Genomic DNA, 23,673 nt, shown 5'->3' on the forward strand with positions numbered 1-23,673 from the left:
CGCAAGTCTTCCCCCCCAAACCCCCCAAGGCAGAGCCTGACACTTACCCCCACCCCCCCACAGGGCAGCATGACGAACATCCTCTGCGACAGGATCCCTGCAAGAGAGAGAGGCAGTCAGGGACCAGGGTGGGAGGGCATGGGGGCCACTGTAGGTTGACAGACAGGCAGCAGGAGCAGCTAGGGGTTGGGGGGCAAAAGGTACCTGGGGGTGAGTGGCAGGAGGCATCTGGGGGTTGGGAGGCAAGAGGGTAGGAGATTCCTGGAGTGTGAGGACAGGAGACACCTGGGAGGAGAGGGATATGGGGGGCAGGAGGCACCTGGCCTGGCTGCTTGGCGAGAGTTCGGCTTTGCCTTTCAGCATCTGGCAGAGGTGCATGGCCAGGGCTGGACTAAGCCCGCAGCAGCAGGCACCGGGGCAGGTGCAGGGGTGTGTGCTGGAGAGTGAAGATGCAGGGTGCTGAGTGCAGTGCAGAGTACAGGAGTGGGACGGTGTGGTAGAGCTGAGTGCAGTGCAGAGTACAGGAGTGGGACGGTGTGGTAGAGCTGGGGTAGAGGAGGTTGGTGGCAGGATTGGGGCCAGCTGTCACAGCTGCATGTGTCTAGCAGCGTCATGGGGGCAGCACCCCATGGGTATTGCTCCTACCCCTGCCCAGGAGTCAGGGCACCCCAATCAGGCTACTCCCCAGCCCTCTCCTTTGAAGGGTTCCTGCCAGGGACCTCAGGAGCCTGTTCCATCTGCACCGCCAGGCGAGAGTAGCTGAGTTTAGGAGCATTGTCCTGGCCCAGCTGCAATCCCACATCCTCTTGGCTTGGGGTGAGCAGCCCCAATCTGCCTGCAGTGGGGGCATGGCGATGAACTAGAGCCAGCACCCCACCTCCCTGGGGTTAGTGCCATGGCACGCAGGGTGATGGAGTCTTCACCCAGGGCTCTGGGCTTAGCCTGGCCATGTCCACCGCACATTCTACCTCCAATTCTGCACCTGGGGTGGCATTTACCCAGTGCGATGCCAAAGTGCAAGGCAGCAGAGAACCAGCTCTGTTGTGCTCTGGGGCCCACATTCTCCCTGCAGCCTAGGAAGCCAACCTGCTCAGCTAGTGCAGATGCACTTGGGTCCAGGTTTTCCAATGCGCCTAACTCCCAACAGCTCCTTCTGTGTCCTGGCCCTTAGCCCCTAAACAGTGAGCAGAGCACATTAGGGGGCCCTATGGATCGGTGCTCGTGGGGGAGGGCTAGACTCCAGTGCGCAGAAATGGAGAGGATGGGGCGAAAGTTGCCCAATGCCCGGAGCGTGTGACCCAGGGACAGCCCCCAGATGGCTACGTGTGATGGGGTAGTGGGGCCCCCAGTGCCCCCAGGAGGCAGCTTGCTGGCCTCTATGTGGGGAGGGGTGGCCCTGTCTCCTACCTGCCAGTTTCCCGTTGTCCAGTTTGAGGCGATTGAGGGGGTTGGTGCCATAGAGGAAGACGTGGCGCTCAGTGTGCACTGACTGCAGCTCCTCCAGGGTTGCCTTGCGCCCCCGCAGACACTGGCAACAAGTGGGAGCAGGGCAAGTTAGCAGCATCGGGAGGGAAGAACAGGAGGCAGGGTTGGGCATTACTCCCGTGTGTGCCCACGTGCCACCGCCGGCAGAAATCCCAGTCCCTGCCCTCAGCTGGAGAAACAACGGGCCTGAATGAGAGCGGCAGGCTGGAACCAGCATCTAAGCACCAGGAAGGGAGGCCTGGGGGTGGATCTGTTGGGGGGCTGGGAGTCCCTCGGGGCTCAGTGTGCCAGCCCCTCTCTCAAGGACTTGCTTGGTCTTCAGGGTCTCAGCTTTCTTTCAAACCAATTGCAAGGCCGTGTCTGCACAGCAGTTGCACCAGTTCAAAACTGATGTTAGTTAACTGGGTGAGGACCTGGCCTTGCTGCTCTGAGCTGAATTGGCTTGAGCGGGATTGAGGCCTTGTTTACACGCAAAGGCTGTAGCGCTTAACTGTAGTTAAGTGAGGAGTGAGGAGACCTAGGGAGCTGCTGGGGAAGGATAGCTCAGTGGTTTGAGCATTGGTCTGCTAAACCCACGGTTATGAGTTCAATCCTTGAGGGGGCCATATAGGGATCTGGGGCAAAAATAGGGGACTGCCCCTGCTTTGAGCAGGGGGTTGGACTAGATGACCTCCTGAGGTCCCTTCCAACCCTGATATTCTATGGTGCATTGGCAGGTCCACTGCTCACCTGGGTCCAGTGAGCCCAGATCGGGTGGCGAGAGGGCACCTTTACCCCCGTATAACCGTGTCCACACTGGGGCTGGATCCACAGAATTTCTGCAGTAACCCCTCCCCCCCACGGCTCCATCAGGACATGTGCAGAGCAGGCCTTCACTTGGGCTAAGCGCGTCAACCCCAGCCATTCACCCCAGTGTAACTAGACCAAAGGCTCATCCCCAGAACAGTCCAAGGCAGGTGAGAAAGTCCAGCACTGTCATTCTCCTAGCAGAGGCGCTCTCCTTCCAAGAGGGGCCTTTGGCAGTTTAGCTTATGTGACTTTAGATGCGTTTTCAAACCAAACTGAAAGCACCCCGTGTAAACTGGAATCCAGCTGGGGCTGGCACTGGGAGAGCACACATGATTTAGCTGTGCTGGGAGCTAGGGATGGACACCCCCTGGGACACCAGGTTAACACTCTCCTGTGTAGGCAAACCCCAATCTAGTGAGACTAAGGCCACATCTACACTACAGAATTATATCGACTTAGCTTACGTTGGCATACAGCCACCGCAGCTATTAAATGGCGTGGCTCCTTGGGTGCACGTCCTCCCCAGGAGCACTTGTATCCACTGCACTGTCAGCGTGGGGCATTGTGGGACAGCTCCTGGAGCCAGTAACTGTCGACATAAGCAATGCAGTGTGTGCACCAACCCTTCATGGACCTAACGACACTGACTGTGGCTGCATCGCTCGGGGAGGCGGTGTTACTAAACTGGGGAAGAGGGGCACTCATTGGCAGGAGCCAAATTTAAGTGAAAACTCGTCCACAGCTAGGTTGATGCCAGGCAGCTTACGTTGACCTAACCATGTAGTGCAGATCAGACCTGCTGCAAGCTTTCTAATATAGACAAGGATGTACACAGACAAGGCCTGAGTTTGCAGGGTCTGAGATGGGGGAACCACTTCAGCAGGGGCTAACACAGATACCTGGGATGATACATAATGTCCGTGCTCTCCGCTAGGTCCCAGCTGTGCAAAGCGTGGGGAAGGAGGAGGGTCAGCAGGGCCTGAGGGATGGAACAGGGCCAGGAGCCAGAGAAGACAAGCAGAGCTAGGAGCTCTGTGGCAGCGTGCGTAATTGGGAAGCACCCATGCGCTTCTCCTGGATATCAGTGGGCACTGACCTACGCTTGGAGAACTTGATCCAAGTATTTTTTGCTTTTCTCACCAGAAATGAGTGAACCCCCCTGCAATTTCCTCTTTCAAAGGCTGGCAGAACTCATGCTTGTTGTGAGTCTTGGCTCCTCTGGGGCAGACCCAGAGTCCCCGCCTCTGCACAGAGGCCACCTGGGCCTTCCTGATGTAGCTGCCCATCCTCTCTGAGGCCTCCCTTGGCTTTGGCAGGACAAGCTCAGCCCGCGCTCTCTCACTTACCTCGCACTGGCTGCGCAGACCCCGCTCCTGCAGGCGGGACCAGATACTCTGAATTCTCCCAGCATGCTCGGGATGGTTGCTGTTGTCCCCGCAGGAGCACTGGTGTTTGAGCATCACGGAGTCATACACGAGCCCTGAAACACAACAGCAGGTGGAGGTGTTAGGGGACACCCGCCTGCTGCAACCTCCATCACCCAGTGTCAGGGTTCGGTGCAGTGCCGGGCTCAGCTTCACAATGCTGCTGTGCTCACAGCCCAGGCTGCTGCTCTCTCTTGGGCACCTTACCACCTGCACAGGCTCCCTCTTAGCCGTGTCTGAATGGAAGTCCATGGCCGACTGGGTTGCTGCACGGGGCCCTGCATTGAGCTCCCCTAAGACACGCCTGCCTCCTAGGTGCAGGCTGTCTCCCCGGCACCTCACACTGCCCTGTCTGCTGTCATGTGGAGGGGGCAATCCCGGGGCAGCCCTATTTGGCTGGGTCCCAGAGACATCTCTTCCCACACTCCGGCCCAAGCAGGGAGCCCAGCCCAGAGCCCTTCGCAGCAAGGGGCAGGGGGCTGACTCTAGATCTCTCTGCCCCGGGAGATCTGGGTGGGACGGACCAGCGATGGGGTCAGTATCGACATGAGCCAAGCGGCTGGGCACTGGTGTCCTTATACCTCCGAAAATCAGTGAATACAGCACACGCCACTGTACACCATCACTCCTACCCCTCCGCCCACCCCACAGGGGCACTCACCCCCTTAAGCCCCACGGGCGCTAACCCTCCAACCCCATGGGGGCACTCAACCCCCCCCCCAGCTCCATGGGGGAACTCACCCCCCCAACCCCATGGAGCACTCACCCCCTGCAACCGCATGGGGGCACTCCACCCTTCCCCCCCCCAGGAGCACTCCATGCCCCCAACCTCACGGGGGCACTCACCCCCCTCTGCAACCCCAAGGGGGCACTCCACCCCCCCAGCCCTAGGGGCACTCACCTCCTAACCCCCAAGGGCACTCACCCCCCCAGCCCTGGAAGCTGGCTCTAAGCCTTGTCTGGAAGCTGACCCCTGATGGCCCAGAGCCCAGTCCCTCTTCAAAGGCTGGGCTGGGGGCGAGGCTGAGACCCTACAGCCACCTCAGTCTCTGCTGTTACGGCATGGCCCTCAGACCAGAGTCTCCCTGGACACCTCCCCATCCCAGGAGGCCTGAGCCGAATCCTACTCCTGACTCAGGCCAGGAGCGGAGGAGACCCTGGTCCTTGCACTCCAGCCCAGCTGCATGGGTACGGCAGCATCCCAGCTGGCCATCGGGTGAGGCACTGGGCCTCTTTGCTGGAGGGCATGGGCTGGACACACCCAGGGGGTGAATGACACAATGGGGACGCCAGGCTGGGCAGGCTGGGATCCTGAGGGCTCAGTCCTGGCTCTTCACGCTCCCTTGCAAGAGCTTGGGCTCTGAAAGGCGTTGTGGCCCCATGCTCCTTTGAGCCCCACCAGTTCCTCCAGTGTCTGCTTGCCTCCTCTCCCACCCTGGGGCTCAGGAACATACTGAGAGGGAAAAATGCCAAGAGACCCACCCCTGGCAGGCTGGGGGAGGTGGCCGCGCAGTAAGGACAGTGTCTTCCCATGGACACAAGCTACACCTGCCACCCCCAGCCTATGTAAACTTTTAGAGAGGGGGCGATAAACACAGCAGGAGACTGGCCTGGCACGGGCCAGCTCCCCAGGCTCTGTTGCCGTCAGGGCAGTTTAGGGCTGGCACTGTGTGGGCAGAGACATGCAGGGTTTATCCGGCTTTCCTAGGGACAGAGTATGCCTGGTGCAGTGAGGCTGAGTGGTGTGGTGCTTAGAGCAGGGGAATGGGAGTCAGGACTCCTGGATTTTAGTCCTGACTTTGACCTTCATGTGACCTTGGGTAAATCCCCTCCCTCTCTGCGCCTCAGTTCACCTTGTACGTCATCTGCTGCTGTGGGGTTAATTGTCATGTGAGGAAGTGGGAAGATGTGATACTTTTGAATCCTGTGTGCCTCAGTTTCCCCTATATGCTGCATTGTTACCCAGTGGGGTGGAAAAGAACTGTTTGCTCTCAGCACAGGCAAAGGGACAAAGATGTGAGTGTCCTCTAGCTGTCTGGGCCTTAGGCCCCATATCAATGGAGCAACCAAGAAGACAATGGCAAATCTTGTCACCAGGACATTGCCACCTGACAACCAACAACCGCAGATTGCCCCACCTCTCTGCAGGAAGCTGAGCAGCATTTCCCCAGCATGAGATCAAAGAACTAGCAGTGTATGGAGTAGGGGATAAGAGCTGGCTGCTGGAAGGAGTCAGGGCTCTCACCTGGAGTCGGACAAAAGAGGTCAGATGGTGGGACAGACAGAGCTTGAACCAACGGGTTCACTACAGCTTGGCTGGGCTCTGGGCTAATCAGAATGGACCATGCTTTACCCTTCACTTTTCTATGTTACCCTAAGGACTTCCTGTGCTGTGTTCCAGTTAATAAATAAACCTTCCCACTTTGACAATGCTGTCTGAGTGTCACTGCTAATGGTGTGAGGTGCATTAGGCCCTAACGAGTGCACAAGTCTCCGTCAGGATCTGTCTCAGTTGTACTCACTGAACGGAGCTCACAGTGTGAAGCAAGAGTGTTGCAGGCCCAAACGTCCATTCTAAGGAGGCAGTGAAGACGCGTAGCTTGCGCTGGAGGAAGAGCAAGACCCGTAGGGAGTCTGGCACTGAAGGGGTTCCTCCTAGAAACAGTTCCAAAGCTAGGGCCATAGCACCGATCCTGTGGATCCGTGACATACCTGCAGCCCTCCTGGAGCGCTCCCTGCTGGAGGCAGCCCACATTACCTGTTGTGAAGTGCGGTTTGATTGGTGGCTCTTGCACCGGCAGGGAGAGTGTCTTGGTGGGTGCGTCCTGGGCAGGAAGGGCGATGGTAGCAGTGGCAGGAGATGACTGGGCCCTGGAGAGAGGTCGGTGCCCTCCATGTGTGACAGGGACCATCAGGGAGTCGGCTGGTGGCTGCCGCTTGAGGAGCGAGTGCTGCAGGCGCTGGTGATGCTCCCACAGGTAGGCCTGCTGGGGAGAGGGTGTGGCAGATGAGTGTGGCGCCCTGGGCCAGGGATGGTTTGGGGGATTCTGTAGAGGGCCCAGGTGGCACATGCCGCTCTCTAGGCCGGGGAAGACCCTGCCTGTCAGTGAGCTGAGCGCAGAGCCTGTGCTAACACCCCCCAGGGCCAGTCTGTGTAGCAGCAAGTGGGGCCAGCGGCCCCCCACAGCATCTCAGCAGCTCTTCAATGCCAGGCCTGACAGCAGGTGTGGAGGAGGGGAATTTCTGCACTGAACATCAGGATCTACTCACTATGCAATGGGCCTGTTCTCTCTGGGCTGTTCCCAACCCAGCCTAGGGAGTGGAAACCCTAGTCCAGAGCTTCCACAACAGACCAAGGCACTGCTGCCTGGGCCTTGGCCAAGTCACAGTGTCTGATGCCCTCTTGTGGCTCTGCATGGCATTACCCCACCCACTGAGGTTAGGGGAAAGGGAGTACAACACGTCTGTGGCAGGGAGCCCAGAGTGCCCAGTCTCCTGCACACATGTTGCTTTGGCAGTACAGTAGGGGACCCCTGAACTCTTGGTGGCCTGTGGAGGAGCTCGCCTGGCCTAGTAAAAGTGCTGCAAACCCTGGGGTGGCAGGGGTGTAAAGGTTCTTTATTGTGGCATAGGTGACCCTGTATGGAAAGGGGAATAAGCCACCCCAGTACAGGCCCCTTTCATACAGAAATGACACACAAGGAGACTCTGCTAAACAAATGTTAGGGCTGCAAAACTCAGAAATGCCAGAATTCAGGCTGCCCGTGCGACCCTCATCCAGCCCTGACACAGGGGCCTTCGCTAGAGTCGTTAACGACACCATCGCAGAGCAGGTTTCCAGAGCCCCTGGCCCTGCAGTGCCCACTGTGGGCACTGCTCACAGAAGGAGCAGCCAGCCAGCGCTTGGTTTTCTCCTCACTGTGTGCCCAAGCCTTGTTTCCTGCACACTGTTCCGAGCCTTCTCTGGAAACACACGGGTTTGTGATGGGGGTGTTGGGCAGCCTTAGCTCCTGCTGTGTCCTTCTGGCCTTAACATCTAGGAATCCGCAGCAGAGCCCCTGCACCCAGATGGGGGCGCGGAGCAACAGGAGCAGGCTGGAGCTGCTGGCTGAGGGGCAGTGAGGTGGGCCCAGTCATGCCCTCTTCACTACCTTCCCCTCCTCTCATGGGAGGGCGTTTGCCCAGCAGGGCTTTGTGCCCTCCAGAATAGAGGAGCTGGCAGCCCGCCAGCAATGCAGGCGGGGGTGATGAGTCCTGATGGCTCCACGCAGGCTCCTCCCCTCTCCACCTCGGGCATGGGTTTAGAGAGGACATTGATGCCACTGGGTTGGCTGAGCAGCCACACTCCCCATGGCCAGTGAAGTGAGGGCTGCTCCAGGCTGGTGCTGTGCCCAGCACTCCTGGTGCTCTGATCCCTGCCAGCCCTTAGGTACCTGCTGCAAGACGAGCTCCTCCTGTGGCTGCATCAGCTTTGGGCTCCGTTCAGGCTCCTTTGTGCTGACCCCTGGCCGCGTGAGCTCCACTCGGCCCCTAGGCTGGTCACCGCGCTCACTCACTCCCTCTGGGAGCCCCTCCTTGGCCTCCATGTCCTCCGAGGAGGGGATCTGCCGCAGACGAGACTTCTCACTGGACTTGGTCATGAGCTGCAGGGGGATGGGTCAAAATCACTTTGGGGAAGAAAGCTACCAGAGGCTCCCCTGGGATAGACCCCCAGGATCTGATCTGGATATGGGCAGAGACCTCTTTAATCTATTTAATGAAATAAATACTAGTGGGAATTGTGTGATGATGAGAGACGTTAACTTCCCAGACATAGGTTGGAGGACAAGTGCTACCAATAACAGCAGGGCCCAGACTTTCCTGGACGTGATAGCCGACAGATTTCTTCATCCAACAGTTGCTGAGCAAACAAGAGGTGACGCCATTTTAGATTTGGCATTGGTGAGTAGTGAGGGGAATAGAAGAGCTGGTTGCAGGAGACAGCTGTGGTTTGTGTGATCAAGAGCTAATTCACTTTAAACTAAATGGAAAGATAAACAAAATTAGGGCTGAAACTAAGGGCCTTGATTTGAAAAGCGCAAACTTTAAAAAATGAAGGGAATTAGTTAGGGAAGTGGGGTGGACTGAAGAACTCGAGGATCTGAATGTGGAGGAGGCCTGGAATACTTTAAATCAAAGTTCAAAAGTTCTCTGAAGCCTGCATCCCGAGGACAGGGGGAAAAGATTGTGGGGAAGGGTTGCAGACCAAGCTGGATGTCCAAGTACCTGAAACAGCTGATTAAGAGAAAGCAGAAAGCCTACAAGGAATGGAAGGTGGGAAGGATCAGCGAGGAAAGCAACCTCTTGGAGGGCAGAAAGCGTAGGGGGAAAGTGAAAACTGCCGAAAGTCAAGCAGAGCTGGACTTTGGAAAGGAAATTAAAACCAACAGTAAAAGGTTCTGTAGCCAAATAAATAAAAAGAAAACAAGGAAAGAAGAAGTGGAGCTGCTAAGCATGTAGATGGGCTGGAGATTAAAAATAATCTAGGCATGGCCCAAGGCCTAAACGAATATTTTGTCTCCAATTTTAATAAGGGTAACGAGGAGCTTAGGGGCAGTGACAGGGTGGCTAATGGGAACGACAATATGGAAATAGAAATGACCACATCCAAGGTGGAAGTCCAATTTAAACAACTTAATGGAACTAAATCGATGTGTCCAGATAAACTCTATCAAAGAATATTAAAGTAACTAGCACATGAAATTGCAAGCCCAATAGCAAGGATTTTTAAAGGATCTATAAACTCAGGGGTTGTACCCTATGACTGGAAAATTGCTAATATAGTTCCTATTTTTAAGAAAGAAAAAAGTGATCCAGGAAATTACAGGCCTGTTAGTTTCACCTCTCCAGCAACCACACACCACACAACAAAACCACTAACCCAGGAACCTATCCTTGCAACAAAGCCTGATGCCAACTCTCTCCACATATTTATTCAAGTGACACCATCATAGGACCTAATCACATTTGCCATGCCATCAGGGATGCACTTGTTCACCTGCACATCTACCAATGTGATATATGCCATCATGTGCCAGCAATGCCCCTCTGCCATGTACATTGGCCAAACTGGACAGTCTCTATGCAAAAGAATAAATGGTCATAAATCTGACATCAGGAATCATAACATTCAAAAACCGGTAGGAGAACACTGGCCACTCAGTAACAGATTTAAAGGTGGCAATTTTGCAACAGAAAAGCTTCAAAAACAGACTCCAACGAGAAACTGCTGAGCTTAATTTAATATGCAAACTAGATACCATTAACTTGAGTTTGAATAGAGACTGGGAGTGGCTGGGTCATTACACATATTGACTCTACTTCCCCATGTTAAGTATCCTCACACCTTCTTGTCAACTGTCTAAATGGACCATCTTGATTATCACTACAAAAGTTTTTTTCTCCTGCTGATCATATCTCATCTTAACTAATTAGCATCTTACTCCACCTTTTCATGTTCTCTGTATGTATGTATATATATATATATCTTCTTACTATATGTTCCATTCTATGCATCCGATGAAGTGATGTCGTGAAGCTCACGACAGCTTATGCTCAAATAAATTTGTTAGTCTCTAAATTTGTTAGTCTCTAAGTCCCTGTTCTTCTTGCGGATACAGACTAACATGGCTGCTACTCTGAAAAAAGATCTGGATGACCTTGAAAACTGGAGTAACAGAAATGGAATAAAATTTAATAGTGCAAAGTCATGCATTTAGGGACTAACAACAAGAATTTTTGTTATAAACTGGGGAAGTATCAGTTGGAAGCGACAAAGGAGGAGAAAGACCTGGGCATATTGGTGGATCACAGGACGACTATGAGCCACCAATGTGATGAGGCTGTGAAAAAGGCTAATGCAGTCCTAGGATGCATCAGGTGAGGTATTTCCAGTAGATACAGGGAAGTGCTAGTACCATTATACAAGGCACTGGTGAGACCCTAAGTTCCCTGTAAGCTGCACAATTGAGCAGCAGCCTATTTAGCACTGCACAGGTGCTCAGGGAACCCGCTCTGGTTCCCTGTGCTGTACCCGCTCCCTGCTGCGGCCGGGGTGCCCCTCCCCCAGCCCCAACGCAACCTGTGACCCGGACCTGCTGGGGCAGTGTGACTGGAGCGACCCCAGCTGCGACTGGTGTGGCCCAGGAGTGGCCATGGCAGCGCAGCCCAACCCCAGAGCAGCCCAGACCCAGGAGTGGCCTTCCCCCAGCCCCAGGGCTGGGGGAGGGGCGCCTATCCTGCAGTCCCAGCCCCACAGCCCACGTGCTGCTGCGGGGAGAGAGAGCTGGGAGGAATCCTCTCTCCCCGCCATAGCCACGGAGCACCCTCCTGCACCCCAAACCCCTCATCCCTGGCCCCACCCCAGAGCCCGCACCCCAACCCTCTGCCCCAGCCCTAAGCCCCCTCCCACACTCTGATCCCCTCGGCCTCACCCCCACCACATGAATTTTGTGAATGAATGAAAAAATGAAAAAAATCATTCCACAAATGGGTGGGAAAAATTAGAGGGAACACTGGTGAGACCTCATCTGGAATACTATGTGTAGTTCTGGTCTCCCATGTTTAAGAAAGATTAATTCAAACTAGAACAAGTGCAGAGAAGGGCTACAAGGATGATTCGAGGAATGGAAAATCTATCTTGTGAGAGGAGACTCAAAGGGCTTGGCTTGTTCAGCATAATCAAATGATGGCTGAGTGGAGAGATTGCTCTTTATAAATACATCAGAGGGATAAATACCGGGGGGGAGGGGGGGAGAAGTTATTAGAGTGTTAATGGCTATAAATTGGCCATCAACAAGTTTAGGTTTGAAATGTGATGAAGGTTTTCAACCATCAGAGGAGGGAAGTTCTGGAACAGCCTCCCAAGGGGAGCAGTGAGGGCAAAAAAACAAATTGAAAACAAAACAAAGAAGACTGAACATGAGAAGTTTCTGGAGGGGATGGGATAATGAGACTGTCTATAATGGCATGTGCCTGATATGCGACTGCTAGCAGCAAATATCCCCAATGGCCAGTGATGGGACCCTAGATGGGGAGGGCTCTGAGTTACTACAGAGACTTCTCTCCCAGGTGTTTGGCTGCTGGGTCTTGCCCACATGCTGAGGGTCCAACTGATTGTCATATTTGGGGTTTTCCCTGGGTCAGATTGGCAGAGGGGGGTTTTCACCTTCCACTGCAGCATGGGGAACCCCAGTGGTGGGGGAGCTCTGTATGACAGGGTGAGGCGGGAGCTGTGCGGGGATGGGAAAACCCAGATGGGAGGAGCTCTGTGTGACGGGGTGAGTGGGGAGCTGTGCGGGGGTTGGGAACGCCAGGTGGGGGCACCTGTGTTCAGAGGTTGATGTGAGGAACTCTGTGATGGGGTGGGGGGTGATGTGAGGCACTCTGTGGGGTGGCGTGAGATACCCCTCCCTGCATGCCATCTGGGGTAATGGGGGAAGCTCTGTGCAGGGTTGGTGATGAGGGAGAGTGTTGCGTGGGTGGGCTGAGTGTACCCTGGATGGTGATGGGGGGGAGCTCTCTGCAGGGGTGATGGGAGCACTGTGGCATGGGGGTACACCAGACATGGGGAGCTCTGTGTGGGGATGATGGGGGAGCATTGTGGCATGCAGATTGAGGGTTGTGATCGTTCCCCTCTATTCGACATTGGTGAGGCCTCATCTGGAGTACTGTGTCCCTTTTTGGGCCCCACACTACAAGAAGGATGTGGAAAAATTGGAAAACATCCAGCGGAGGGCAACAAAAATTATTAGGGGACTGGAACACATGACTTATGAGGAGAGGCTGAGGGAACTGGAATTGTTTAGTCTGCGGAAGAGAAGAAGGAGGGGAGGATTTGCTAGCTGCTTTCAACTACCTGAAAGGGGGTTCCAAAGAGGATGGATCTGACTGTTCTCAATGGTAGCAGATGACAGAACGAGGAGTAATGGTCTCAACTTGCAGTGGGGAAGGTTTAGGTTGGATATTAGGAAAATCTTTTTCACTAGGAGGGTGGTGAAGCACTAGAATGGGTTGCCTAGGGAGGTGGTGGAATCTCCTTCCTTTGAAGTTTTTAAGGTCAGGCTTGACAAAGCCCTGGCTGGGATGATTTAGTTGGGGATTGGTCCTGCTTTGAGCAGGGGGTTGGACTCGATGACCTCCTGAGGTCCCTTCCAACCCTGATATTCTGTGATTCTATACAGGTACCGCAGATGCAGGGGCTCCAACACTGCTTAGCTGGCAGCTGTACTGGCAGCAGCAGACGCCAGGGAGCTCACTCGCTTTCCTGGGACTGAGGGAGGGCAAAGCAACTGCTTGTGTCTGCGGGCAGTGCCGCCACCCAGTGCCCTGGCCTGGCAGCTTGGGTGCTGAGTGCCACATGGGCCTTACTCCGCCATGCACCTGAAGTGCCCTCAATCCCCAGGTGCTGCCCAGCATGGCGCCCTCCTGCCCTGGCAGTGGTGTTCCCCAGCCTGCATGCCCGTTAGCCTCTTACCTTTCCCAAGTGTGTCTGCTGCTTGAGTCTCTCCAGGAATTGGGCATGGTGCTGCTGGTACGCCAGCTGCTGCTGGATGGCCTTGGGGTTGGGGGGCAGGGGCTCAGAGCGGGTCCGCCCCAGTGGTTTGTGGTGGCCTGCCAGCGACAGCCGGTCGGTGGGGATGAGTGAGTGGGCGAAGTGGAACGGGACCGTCCCCAGGCCTGGCACTGCGGGGAGAGAGACTGGTGAAGCAGGGTTGGAGCTGGGTGCAGCACCAGGTGCTCAGGAATGGCAGCCAGAGCATCTCAAGTAGCCTGGGCTTGGGGTTGGCATTATCAACCCCTAACCTGGCCTGTGACCCCTGGCCTGCCCTGTGCTGCAGCTCAGGCCCCACCACTGCCCTTTGGGGCTCCGTGCAGCCCCACAGACAGAAATCATTGTGTCTGCTGGGGCTCACCCCCTCCCATTTCACTTATTTATACAGCCCTTACAGACGATTTGGGGGGCCCCGGTACAGTTGTTCCCCTTTCTCCCATCTCGTCAGCTCTGGGGCTTCCTGCTGGGCCCACTACAGCTCTGAGAACCCATGCTCCAGGGGCACCATAGGCAAGCACTTCCCAAGGACAGACTGGCTAATGCCCAGCACCTGCTGCTGCATGGTTCTCAATGGGGGCTGAGGGGGAAACCTCCATGGTGTTCCCTGGGGGAGGGGAATCTCCCTGGGACTCACTGGGGGAGGGGGCGGGAGGTGAGCTCCATGTTCTCACAGAGCGTGGCGGGGCGGGCCTTGACCTGTAGGCTAGCTGGAAATCCAGCCAGGTGCCAGCCCCAAGTGCAGCATGTGTCAGGCCGGGAGGTAAGTAGCAGAGGGCATTCGCATTACGGCTGGCCACAGCTCCCACCCTTCTCGCCCCCCCTGCCCTGCCATTGTGCAGCCTGCGGTGGCTAGGGGAGTGCTCTGGCTGCCCCTCACCCGCTCTGCCCTCTCTGCTTCACACTTGGAGCAGGAGGGGTGGGTGAGCCTGGAGAGGGAAGCCCAGAGGGAAGCGGTAGAGGAACACTCACCCCCCTCCCTCATGACAAGTCAGCGCTGCCCTTGGCTGCAGTTTGAGAGCTGAGTAAATCCCAGCAGGGTTCGGAGCTGAGCTATGCAGAGGTGTCTGCCTGAGTGTGCCGGCTGCTTGACAGCCAGCAGCTTCCCAAGGCATCTCCATGAGTGTTAACTCTGAAACCTAACAATGTGGAATCCCATAGCAGCATTAGCTACCTTTCTGCTCACATGCCAGCTGGTCAGAAGGGAGATTGTTAAGCATAGACCAGTTCTCAGGGATGCCAGGGGGTCTCATACAGCACTGCAGAAAATCTGCTGAGATCCTAGAGCCCCTTTCAGGTACATGCCAGCAGGGCTCTGAGCTGCACTTGGTGCTGGGACTGCAGCCTCAGCCCCAGGACCCTTGGTCAAGTGGGAGCAATACGTACTTGCCACAAGTGGTGCGTGGGTGACCGAGGACTCAAGAATAATGACAGGCTGAAGCCGAGGGGACAGAGGCCCTCCAGGCTCATGCTGCTCCAAGCCAGCTGGTATGAACATGGATGAGTGGGTGCCCGAGAGGACAGGCCCATTCAGCACTGGCACCCGGTGTGCCAAGCCAGAGAGGGAGCGGCGGTCTGCGTCGCCCTGCAGAGAGAACAGGGAGTCCATCAGCAGCCTACCAAGGCGGGGGTAGAGGAGCGGATTGTGATGCCTAGGAGGGGACCTAGGGCCTGACAGAGGCACTGGCAGAGTCTAGAGGAAAGGGATCCCCCTGGCTCTGTGTCCCAAGGTGGGAGGGGGGGGACGGGGGGACTGTGGGTCTGCAAATCCATGAAGTGCTGCGTCATCCAGGACTGCTGCTCAATGACCTGCGCGTGCTGCGATCCTGGCCTTCAGAAGGGGGGTTGGGCTCTCTCTGCCCTGCATGAGCCCTCAGCAGGGTTCCGGAGTCCCTTATGACCCGGCTACCTACCCGGGCACTGGTAGTAGCTGGCAGTCCCAGCGAGATGGCTGGAAGGGAGGCCGTGCTCTGCAGGGCTAACTGGGCCAGCGAGCTCTCCTGCATCATCAGGCGCTGGGCGAGTGGCGCCTGCACCAAACACAACAGGTTAGTCTCCAGGCATGGCACAGCTGTGTGGGGCAGCAGGAGCTACATGACCAGGGCCAGCAAAGGGTGGCAGCAAGGACCCAAGCAGGGAAGACAGCACTACCAACCAGAAGGCATCAGGGGGACACAGTGCAAGACAGGGAGCAGTAGGGGGACCTTGAGGGCATCAGGGCAGCAGTGGGGTGGCTGGTGACTAGCCAGGGGGAAATAGGGTTGGGTGGGGTGCCACCAGCTACTGGGGGGAAGGGAGGGTAGCAGGGCCCAGAAAGCTGGGACTAATTCTTAGCTGCTAGTTTTCAAGGAAGTGGGAATTCTGGAGGGGAAGTTGCCTGGTCCTGGCTCCAGGCCCCGGGGCCCATGAGAGATCTGGGGACAGAACTGCGGAGTTCATTAGCCCATGCTGCTCCCCAGGGACAGTTTGCCTCAGTGACCCCACCCAAGGCAGCATGTCCTGAGCTCCTGGCTCCCTTCAACAGGCCTGCAGGCTTCGTACCTCGTGGGCCATGCTGGGCCCAGCGGGGGGGACTCCATGTTCCGCTGGGAGGCTGTCGTTGGGGGAGCTGCAGCCAGACACAGGGGTGCTGCTACTGCTGGGGGACGAGTCTGCATAGGGAAGAGAAGTCAGATAGGAGAGTGGCAGGATGAAGGGACTCAAGGGCACAAGGTGGCCTGGCACCTTCACCGCTGCATGCACATTGCTTTCTCTGTACCCTTTCTCCCATCAGGTACCCCAGCTTCCTTTCACAGGGACACAACCTGTGTACAGCTTTCCCTCACGGCTACATCACCCCTCCCAGCTACACCAGGCCGCTGCTGCCCTCCTGGCTCCTGCACAGTGCCCTTGCCCTGCCCTTGCCAGCCGGGTGACACTCAATTCCATCTGGACTTAGCGCTCTCCCTGACCAGCTGCCTGAGCCCAGGTGGGCAGGCAAGGACAGCTCATGCCCTGAAAGCACATACTCCTGGCAGTGCACCAGCCAGAGGCAGGGACTGTACCTGGTTATGCATCCAGCCCCGAGACAGGGCAGTGTGCGCAATCTTGGGGCAGTCCCTGGAGTCTGCCATCATCTACCCAGCTGTGCTAGTGGGAAGAGTGCCCGCCCCCAGGTCAAATGCCACACATGGGTATGTCCTGCTTCTCCCAGCAGGGGTCAAGCACTCATGGCCAGGGAACTGGGCAGGTATCGTTTGCTGGGACTGCTTTGGGCCCATTAATCCCTCAAGTCTCTGACAGGTCAGAGAAACAGCCCTGCGCAGCTCCAGCATTGCTCTCCCCACTGGCTGGGTCTGGCCCTGCATGGCTATTAGCACATCACACCTGGCCTGAGGCTGCCTTAAAAGAGCATTGCTGCCATGGGGTAGCACCATCCCTGTGCACTGAGCGCCCTTGAAGCTCCATTGGCATGTGCGACCCCCTGCACGGAGCCTCGGGTGCGGGGCTTATGCGGGGTCCTAGTGTGCAGCAGCTGCTTTCCCTGGAGCCCCAAGTTCCTACTGTTGCCCCAAGAGACCCTCACCAATGGCCTCTGCTGGCCTCCTCTTCAGGGAAGGGGGTGCACTCTCCTTGCGGGTCAGTGGGTTCTTACGCCGGTCCACCGACTTCTTGGGCTTGTATCGCACCTTCAGGTTGGGCTCAGATGCTGTGGGCAGACAAGGCTGTTTGTCAGTGGTCTCCCTGCGCTATGGCATCGATACAGTGCTGCCGCACTGGCCTGTTGGGCTCAGGCATGACCCTTGGGGCTGTCGCAAAGTCACCTTCAGACCTGCACACCCCTGCGCCAGCCCAACCTCCTCCCACTCCCGAGCCAGTGCCAGTCTCACCTCCCTGCCAGGACACAGGCCCTGCTGTGTGTGGAAGCGAAGGCCAGGAGGAAGGCAGGCTGGGAAGGTGGGCTGAGTCCACCCTGCGGTCGCACCTGCGTGCATGGGCACGAAGCCAGCATGGCATGGCCTTACCTGTTTTCCGCAGAGGAAAGTGCTCCGGAGGGTCTATGGAACTGTTGGGGACTTGTGGCAGGAAGGGGCTGAGCACAGGAGGGGCAGGGCCTTCAGTATCCAGGGGCTCCAGTGATCTGCAGGGAAGTAGCAGCAAGGTTAGAGACCGGCCCTTGGCTCCAGCGGCCCTTGGCTCCAGCGGCCCTTGGCTCCAGGATTTTTCTCAGCCCTACAGCACTGGCATTCCCCCGGAAAAGCCTGGTACAGCCTGGCCCCACCATGCCACCAAGTTTGCCCGCAGCTTCTTGGCACTGGGGTTGTTCCTGGTCCTCAAAATCCCACCAGCCCAACAAAGGGCATCCCCACCCCTGGTGCTGGAACAGCCCCCAAACACCCTTATCCCAGAGCAGCCTCTGCCCCGATGTTGGGACAGCCCCCAGACACCCTCAGTCCAGCGCAGCCCCTACCCGATGCTGGGACAGCCCCCAGATACCCTCGATCCAGCGCAGCCCCAGCCCCTGGTGCTGGGACAGCCCGCAAACATCCTCGGTCCAGAGCAGTCTCCAACCCTGGTGCTGGGACAGCTCTCAGACACCCTTGGCCCAGCGCACTTCCTGCCCCTGATGCTGGGACGCCCTTGGCTCAAATTCCCTTGGTCCAGTGCAGCTCCCACCCCTAGTACTGGGTTTTCCTCAGCCTGGACTGTCCCGCCGGGAAAGGAGCACATGTGCATCACTCTGCCCAAAGTTTTCCCCCACAGTCTGTATGGGAAGTGCCTCTCCCCACTGTGTGGATCCAAGGCTTGGACACTCCAGAGGTGCTACAGTTAGACCTCTGCACAGATACAGCATTTAGATACACATCCGAGCCATGATCTGGAAAAATGGCCCGGGGCTCTAAAGCGGCGATCCGCGGATTTGCAGGGCTCTAGCTACAGTCCCAGAGATGGCCTGTCCAGGTGTGAGCAGTGGGCCCAACTTTTGGGTGCCTGCCAGGTCCCCATGAAGAGCAGATAAAACCAGGTCTGGCCACTAGAGGGAGCACCCTGGTTGCCGCAAACCACAGAAAAATCCAGCTCCGAGGGGCTGCCAGAGCTGTAGAGTCCTAAGGAACCTAGGTGAACAGAGCGTCCCCCACAGGATCCCCACAGGATCACTGCACCCACGGCTGTGCTCCACAGACACAGCTGCTGTGAGAGCCCCTGCCCCACAGACAGATGCAGGCCTTCCCCCACCAGCAGCCCCATCAGGAGACAAGCTCTCTCCACTGAAAGCCCAGTATCTCTGCCTCACCTGTATGGCCTGGGGGCGTGTCTTGGGGATGCTCAGGTGTCTCTCTCTCTCATCTATATGGCGGCAGGAGGTGTGGGGGGGATGCTCAGGTGTCTCGATCTCACCTGTACGGCATGGGAGGGGAGGGGGTTGGGGGTGCTTAGTTGACTCTCTCACCTGTAGGGCATGGTGGGGCCACTGGGGTTGCTGGTCCTTTCCAAAGCTGCCTGTTGTTTCTTCAGGATGACTTCGGCCAGCTTCTGTTTCACCACTGTACTCGCCACAGCACCTGCAGGGAGAAGGGGAATGAGCATCCTGGGTTGGGAACTGATAAGAGCCTCCTATAGGGCTCCCAGAACGACATGGGCGGCCTCCCCATGACTTTCTGTCCTGGGGCACCTGCAGGCCTGTAGCACAGACCTGAGTGGCCAATGCCCAGGGCACAATGACTTGGCTCCACAGGCCTAAGAGCTGGGTCCCTCTAGCACATCCCTACCAAGCCTTGCTCAGATGCTATTAGATTCTCAGTCAATCCCCCACCTCCATCAGCCCCTACTGCTCTGTACTGCCCACTCGGGCAGCCAGCTGTGGACCCTTGGCCCAGGATGGAAACCTTCTGCCACCCCTTGTGCTACATAATCCCCAGGTCTCATCGCTTACTCTGAGAAAGGCCCCTGAGGCTCCATCGTCTCCTTCTTGCTTTCCATTATTACTGCATTAGTGCTTTGCCTAGAGGCCCCACTATGCCAGGAGCTGCCTTGCCACAGAGTTACTGAGACTGGGGCCCTTTTGTGCAAGGTGCTGTGCATGCATGCGACAATATCTGAGATCGGGGCCTCACTGTGCTGGGCATGGGCACACGCACACATAGAGTACCTGGATCAGTACTCCTCCAAAGTGTCCAAGAATGCCACCCAGAGGCACTCTGCCCAGAGACATGAATGGACAAGTGCACAAAATTGAGCCCCCACTCTCAGTTGCAGATCCCGTCCAACCCTGTCCTCCTTGACTGATATATGGCCAACATGGCCAACGCCAGGAGGAGGTTGATGAGATGGTCCTACAACCTTGTGGGGCCGCAGATAGGGAGTGCAAGGAAAAGTGCAGCCAGAACCTCAACAAGAGGTTTTGGAGGAGGCGGAAAAGGGACTGCGGCCTGGTGCACTGTAAATATGCATGCGCCAGGGACTCCCTCTCGCCACAAGAAGAACAAATGTCAGGGGAGTCCGAAAACCACATAACTCTCCTGTGCTCACAGCTCCACGAAGCAGCCATTAATTTATATCCCCAGCAGACTGTGGCACAAAGGTGGAATACAGGCTGGCTCACTGGGGCTCCTTGCTCTCCAGAGATGGCAGCAGGTCCCACCACTTTGTATCGGGGCGGGTCACGAGGGTGAGGAAATGAACAATGTGGGGCACAAACTGCTCCCATGATGTGTCTCAGAAACAGACTGGCTGGATACTACTAAGTCAGTTCATATGGGCAGTTTAAAGCAGCCAGGGGGGCTCACAGGGCCAGGGCCTGACCTCAAGCTCCAGAAGGCCAGGCAAACGGGCAGGCAAGGAACACCCTGCTTCAGGACTTGCTCGAGAAAAGCTATAGAGGCTGGGGGCTGGGCAGCCTTTACCTCCTGGCGTTCATGGCAGGGGACATGAAAGGTGGGCAACCTCATTCACTGAGCAAGTGTACCAGGGTACACCCAATCCCACCAACTGTGGTCCAGAGGTCTCTGACTTTGGTGCCACCAGCCATGACCAACCTCCAGTGCACTGAAAGAACCTCCACCGTGTGTGCCACAAGATGTGGGCGTGGAACAGGGGTTCATCTAGGAGGTGCACACCCTTAGTGCCCGTAACAGACCTGACTGTGGAGACCAACCTCCAGGTCCTGAGACCATCCTGGTAAAAGACTGGCAGCTCAGAAAAGTCTCAAGGGAGACCTCTCGGATATAGATAAAAGAGTTGCCAGTCATGTCGGAGCGCTCAGAGGAGGTGGAGGAAGGTGTGCCCTAGCTGGCTCCAGGCCAGACAACAAGCATTATAAAGGAGCCTCTGCAGGGCCTGGAGATGGAAAGTGTGAATGCATATCAGGCCCTGCCCTTCCTCTTCCAGCGGGAGGCTCAGCACGCCTGCAGAGACTCAGTGATTTTGCGGACAGAAGAACTCCAGGACCTTCCCCTGGAGGCTGGCCAGGGTACCCGGGAGTGGGCTTAGGCTACTGACCCAGGGCCAGAGTAGGGACAGGACTAGTTTGTAAAGAACCAGCGACCTCCCCTGAAGGGAAAGGCACCAGAGAAGCCCCGTCCATGCCCACAACCCATCAGACACCCTGGCCCCCAAGTCAGTCCTATTTTCTAGTGGGGAGGGATAGGTAAAATAGGTAAAAGCCCAGAGTAGCAGACCTATGCCACACTGGACGGTATGAAGCGCAGGTGGGAGGCAGCTCACATGACACCCACCAGGCCAGAGCTCTTGACCCAGCTGACCCAGGCAGAGGAGGACCCTGAGTAGTTGGTTTGGCAAGCCTCCACCCCCATCATGTCTTCCAGATCCTGGGCCAGAAGTTGCACATCATGGGTATACACCACCCTCCAAGCCGGGTTGCGGAGCACCAGCCCCATCAATCGCTTGCATAAGAGACAAAGAGAGGCCTTGACAACAATGGCCTACAATTGGCCAGACAAAGGGCAGCCCTGACACACTCCCTGACCAAAGATGACTGGTTTGGTCAAGGCCCAGTTGAGCTGGACTATACACTCTTCAGAGGCGTGCAGCACCTGGAGGAATCTCACAAACTGGGGACTGAAGCTGATTGCTCACACAGTTCCCATGAGATACTCATGGTCCACACTGTCAATCCCCTTCTCCTGGTCAAGGGACAGGAAGGTGAGAGACAAAACATCCCTACATGCCAGACAAAGAAAATCCCAGACTAGATATAGATGATCAAATAAACTCCAGCCAGGGACAGCATAGGACTGGTTGGGGAGTATCACGTATGCCAGCATGGACTTCAGCCACAGCAAGATGGCTTTCGCTACGACCATATAGTCTGCACTGAGTAGGGATACTGGGCTCCAATTCCTCAGGTCCTGGAGGTTCTCCTTTTTTGGTAGCAGAGCAAGCATTGCCCACCTATGCGTCATGGAGCACCCCAGGAACTTGGCTCAGATGATGGCAAGGCCAAGGATGTCCCAGAATGAGTGGCAGAACTCCACAGTCAGCCCATCTATGTCCAGGCATTTGCTAGTGGGCATCAAACAGAGGGCTTCCGAGAACTCTGCCAGTGTGAGAGGAATAGCTGGTTGTATTTTAAAGAAGCCTTATTAAGGGCGCAGGAACAAATCATCCGGATGTGCAGAAAGAATAGCTAATATGGCAGGCGACCAGCTTGGCTTAACAGAGAAATCTTCGGTGAGCTTAAATACAAAAAGGAAGCTTACAAGAAGTTACTGAGGAGGAGTATAAAAATATTGCTCGAGCATGCAGGGGTGTAATCAGGAAGGCCAAAGCACAATTGGAGTTGCAGCTAGCAAGGGATGTGAATGGTAACAAGAAGGGTTTCTACAGGTATGTTAGCAAGCAGAAGAAGGGCAGGGAAAGTGTGGGACCCCTACTGAATGGGGGAGGCAACCTACTGACACATGATGTGGGATAAGCTGAAGTACTCAATGCTTTTTTTGCCTCGTTACTCACAGACAAGGTCAGCTCCCAGACTGCTGCACTGGGCAGCACAGTATGGGGAGGAGGTGAGCAGCCCTCTGTGGTGAAAGAACAGCTTAAGGACTATTTAGAAAAACTGGACATGCACAAGTCCATGGGGCAGGATGCAATGCATCCGAGGGTGCTGAAGGAGTTGGCAGATGTGATTGCAGTGCCATTGGCCATTATTTTTGAAAACTCGTGGTGATTGGGGGAGGTCCTGGATGATTGGAAAAAGGCAAACATAGTGCCCATCTTTAAAAAAGGGAAGAAGGAGAATCTGGGGAACTACAGCCTCACCTCAGTCCCTGGAAAAATCATGGAGCAGGTCCTTAACATGGATTCACCAAAGGCAAGTCATGCCTGACCAACCTGATTGACTTCTATGATGAGATAACTGGCTCTGAGGATATGGGGAAAGCGGTGAAAGTGATATATCTTGACTTAACAAAACTTTTGATATGGTCTCCCACAGTATTCTTGCCAGCAAGTTAAAGAAGTAAGGATTGAATGAATGGACTATAAGGTGCATAGAAAGCTAGATTGTCAGGCTCACTGGGTAGTGATCAACGGCTCAGTATCTAGTTGGCAGCCACTATAAAGCGGAGTACCCCAGGGGTCGGTCCTGGGTCCGATTTTGTTCAACTTCTTCATTAATGATCTGGATGGTGGGATGTATTGCACCCTCAGCAAGTTTGCAGATGACACGAAGCTGGGGGGAGAGGTAAATATGCTGGAGGGTAGGGATAAAGTCCAGAGTGACCTAGACAAATTGGAGGATTGGGCCAAAAGATATCTGATGAGGTTCAACAAGGACAAGTGCAGAGTCCTGCACTTAGGAGGGAAGAATCTCATGCACCGCTACAGACTAGGGACCGAGTGGCTAGGCAGCAGTTCTGCAGAAAAGGACCTAGGGGTTACAGTGGACGAGAAGCTGGATATGAGTCAACAGTGTGCCTTTGTTGCCAAGAAGGCTAACGGCATTTTGGGCTGTATAAGTAGGAGCATTGCCAGCAGATCGAGGGACATGATCGTTCCCCTCTATTCGGCATTGGTGAGGCCTCATCTGAAGTACTGTGTCCCTTTTTGGGCCCCACACTACAAGAAGGATGTGGACAAATTGGAGAAAGTCCAGCGGAGGGCAAGAAAAATGATTAGAGGGCTGGAACACATGACTTATGAGGAGAGGCTGGGGGAACTGGGCTTATTTAGTCTGCAGAAGAGAAGAATGAGGGGAGATTTGACAGCTGCTTTCAACTACCTGAAAGGGGGTTCCAAAGAGGATGGAGCTAGACTGTTCTCAGTGGTACCAGATGACAGAACAAGGAGTAATGGTCTCAAGTTGCAGAGGGGGAGGTTTAGGTTGGTTATTAGGAAACACTATTTCACTAAGAGGGTGGTGAAACACTGGAATGGGTTACCTAGGGA

General features: G+C 55.8%; 1 protein-coding gene across 4 annotated transcripts in view; it reads right to left on the reverse strand.

Moving 5' to 3' along the window:
• The window catches only part of HDAC7 (histone deacetylase 7), a 241,346-nt gene that overhangs the window by 14,725 nt on the left and 202,948 nt on the right, over window positions 1–23,673 (reverse strand). For 2 of the 4 annotated variants that reach the window (XM_073318375.1, XM_073318374.1), the window contains 12 exons: window positions 18,719–18,830; window positions 17,292–17,407; window positions 16,853–16,975; window positions 15,829–15,938; window positions 15,201–15,317; window positions 14,674–14,872; window positions 13,213–13,421; window positions 8,132–8,341; window positions 6,457–6,685; window positions 3,621–3,754; window positions 1,408–1,528; window positions 48–97 (listed from right to left, as the gene is read on the reverse strand). In XM_073318375.1, coding sequence (XP_073174476.1) covers window positions 48–97; window positions 1,408–1,528; window positions 3,621–3,754; window positions 6,457–6,685; window positions 8,132–8,341; window positions 13,213–13,421; window positions 14,674–14,872; window positions 15,201–15,317; window positions 15,829–15,938; window positions 16,853–16,975; window positions 17,292–17,407; window positions 18,719–18,830 — 1,730 coding nt within the window. Of the gene's footprint in view, window positions 1–47; window positions 98–1,407; window positions 1,655–3,620; window positions 3,755–6,456; window positions 6,686–8,131; window positions 8,342–13,212; window positions 13,422–14,673; window positions 14,873–15,200; window positions 15,318–15,828; window positions 15,939–16,852; window positions 16,976–17,291; window positions 17,408–18,718; window positions 18,831–23,673 lie in introns of all 4 variants that reach the window. The other 2 variants (XM_073318373.1, XM_073318376.1) reach the window with 2 other exon arrangements.

This window comes from Lepidochelys kempii, chromosome 20 (assembly GCF_965140265.1).
Source record: "Lepidochelys kempii isolate rLepKem1 chromosome 20, rLepKem1.hap2, whole genome shotgun sequence".
Lineage (NCBI taxonomy): Eukaryota > Metazoa > Chordata > Testudines > Cheloniidae > Lepidochelys > Lepidochelys kempii.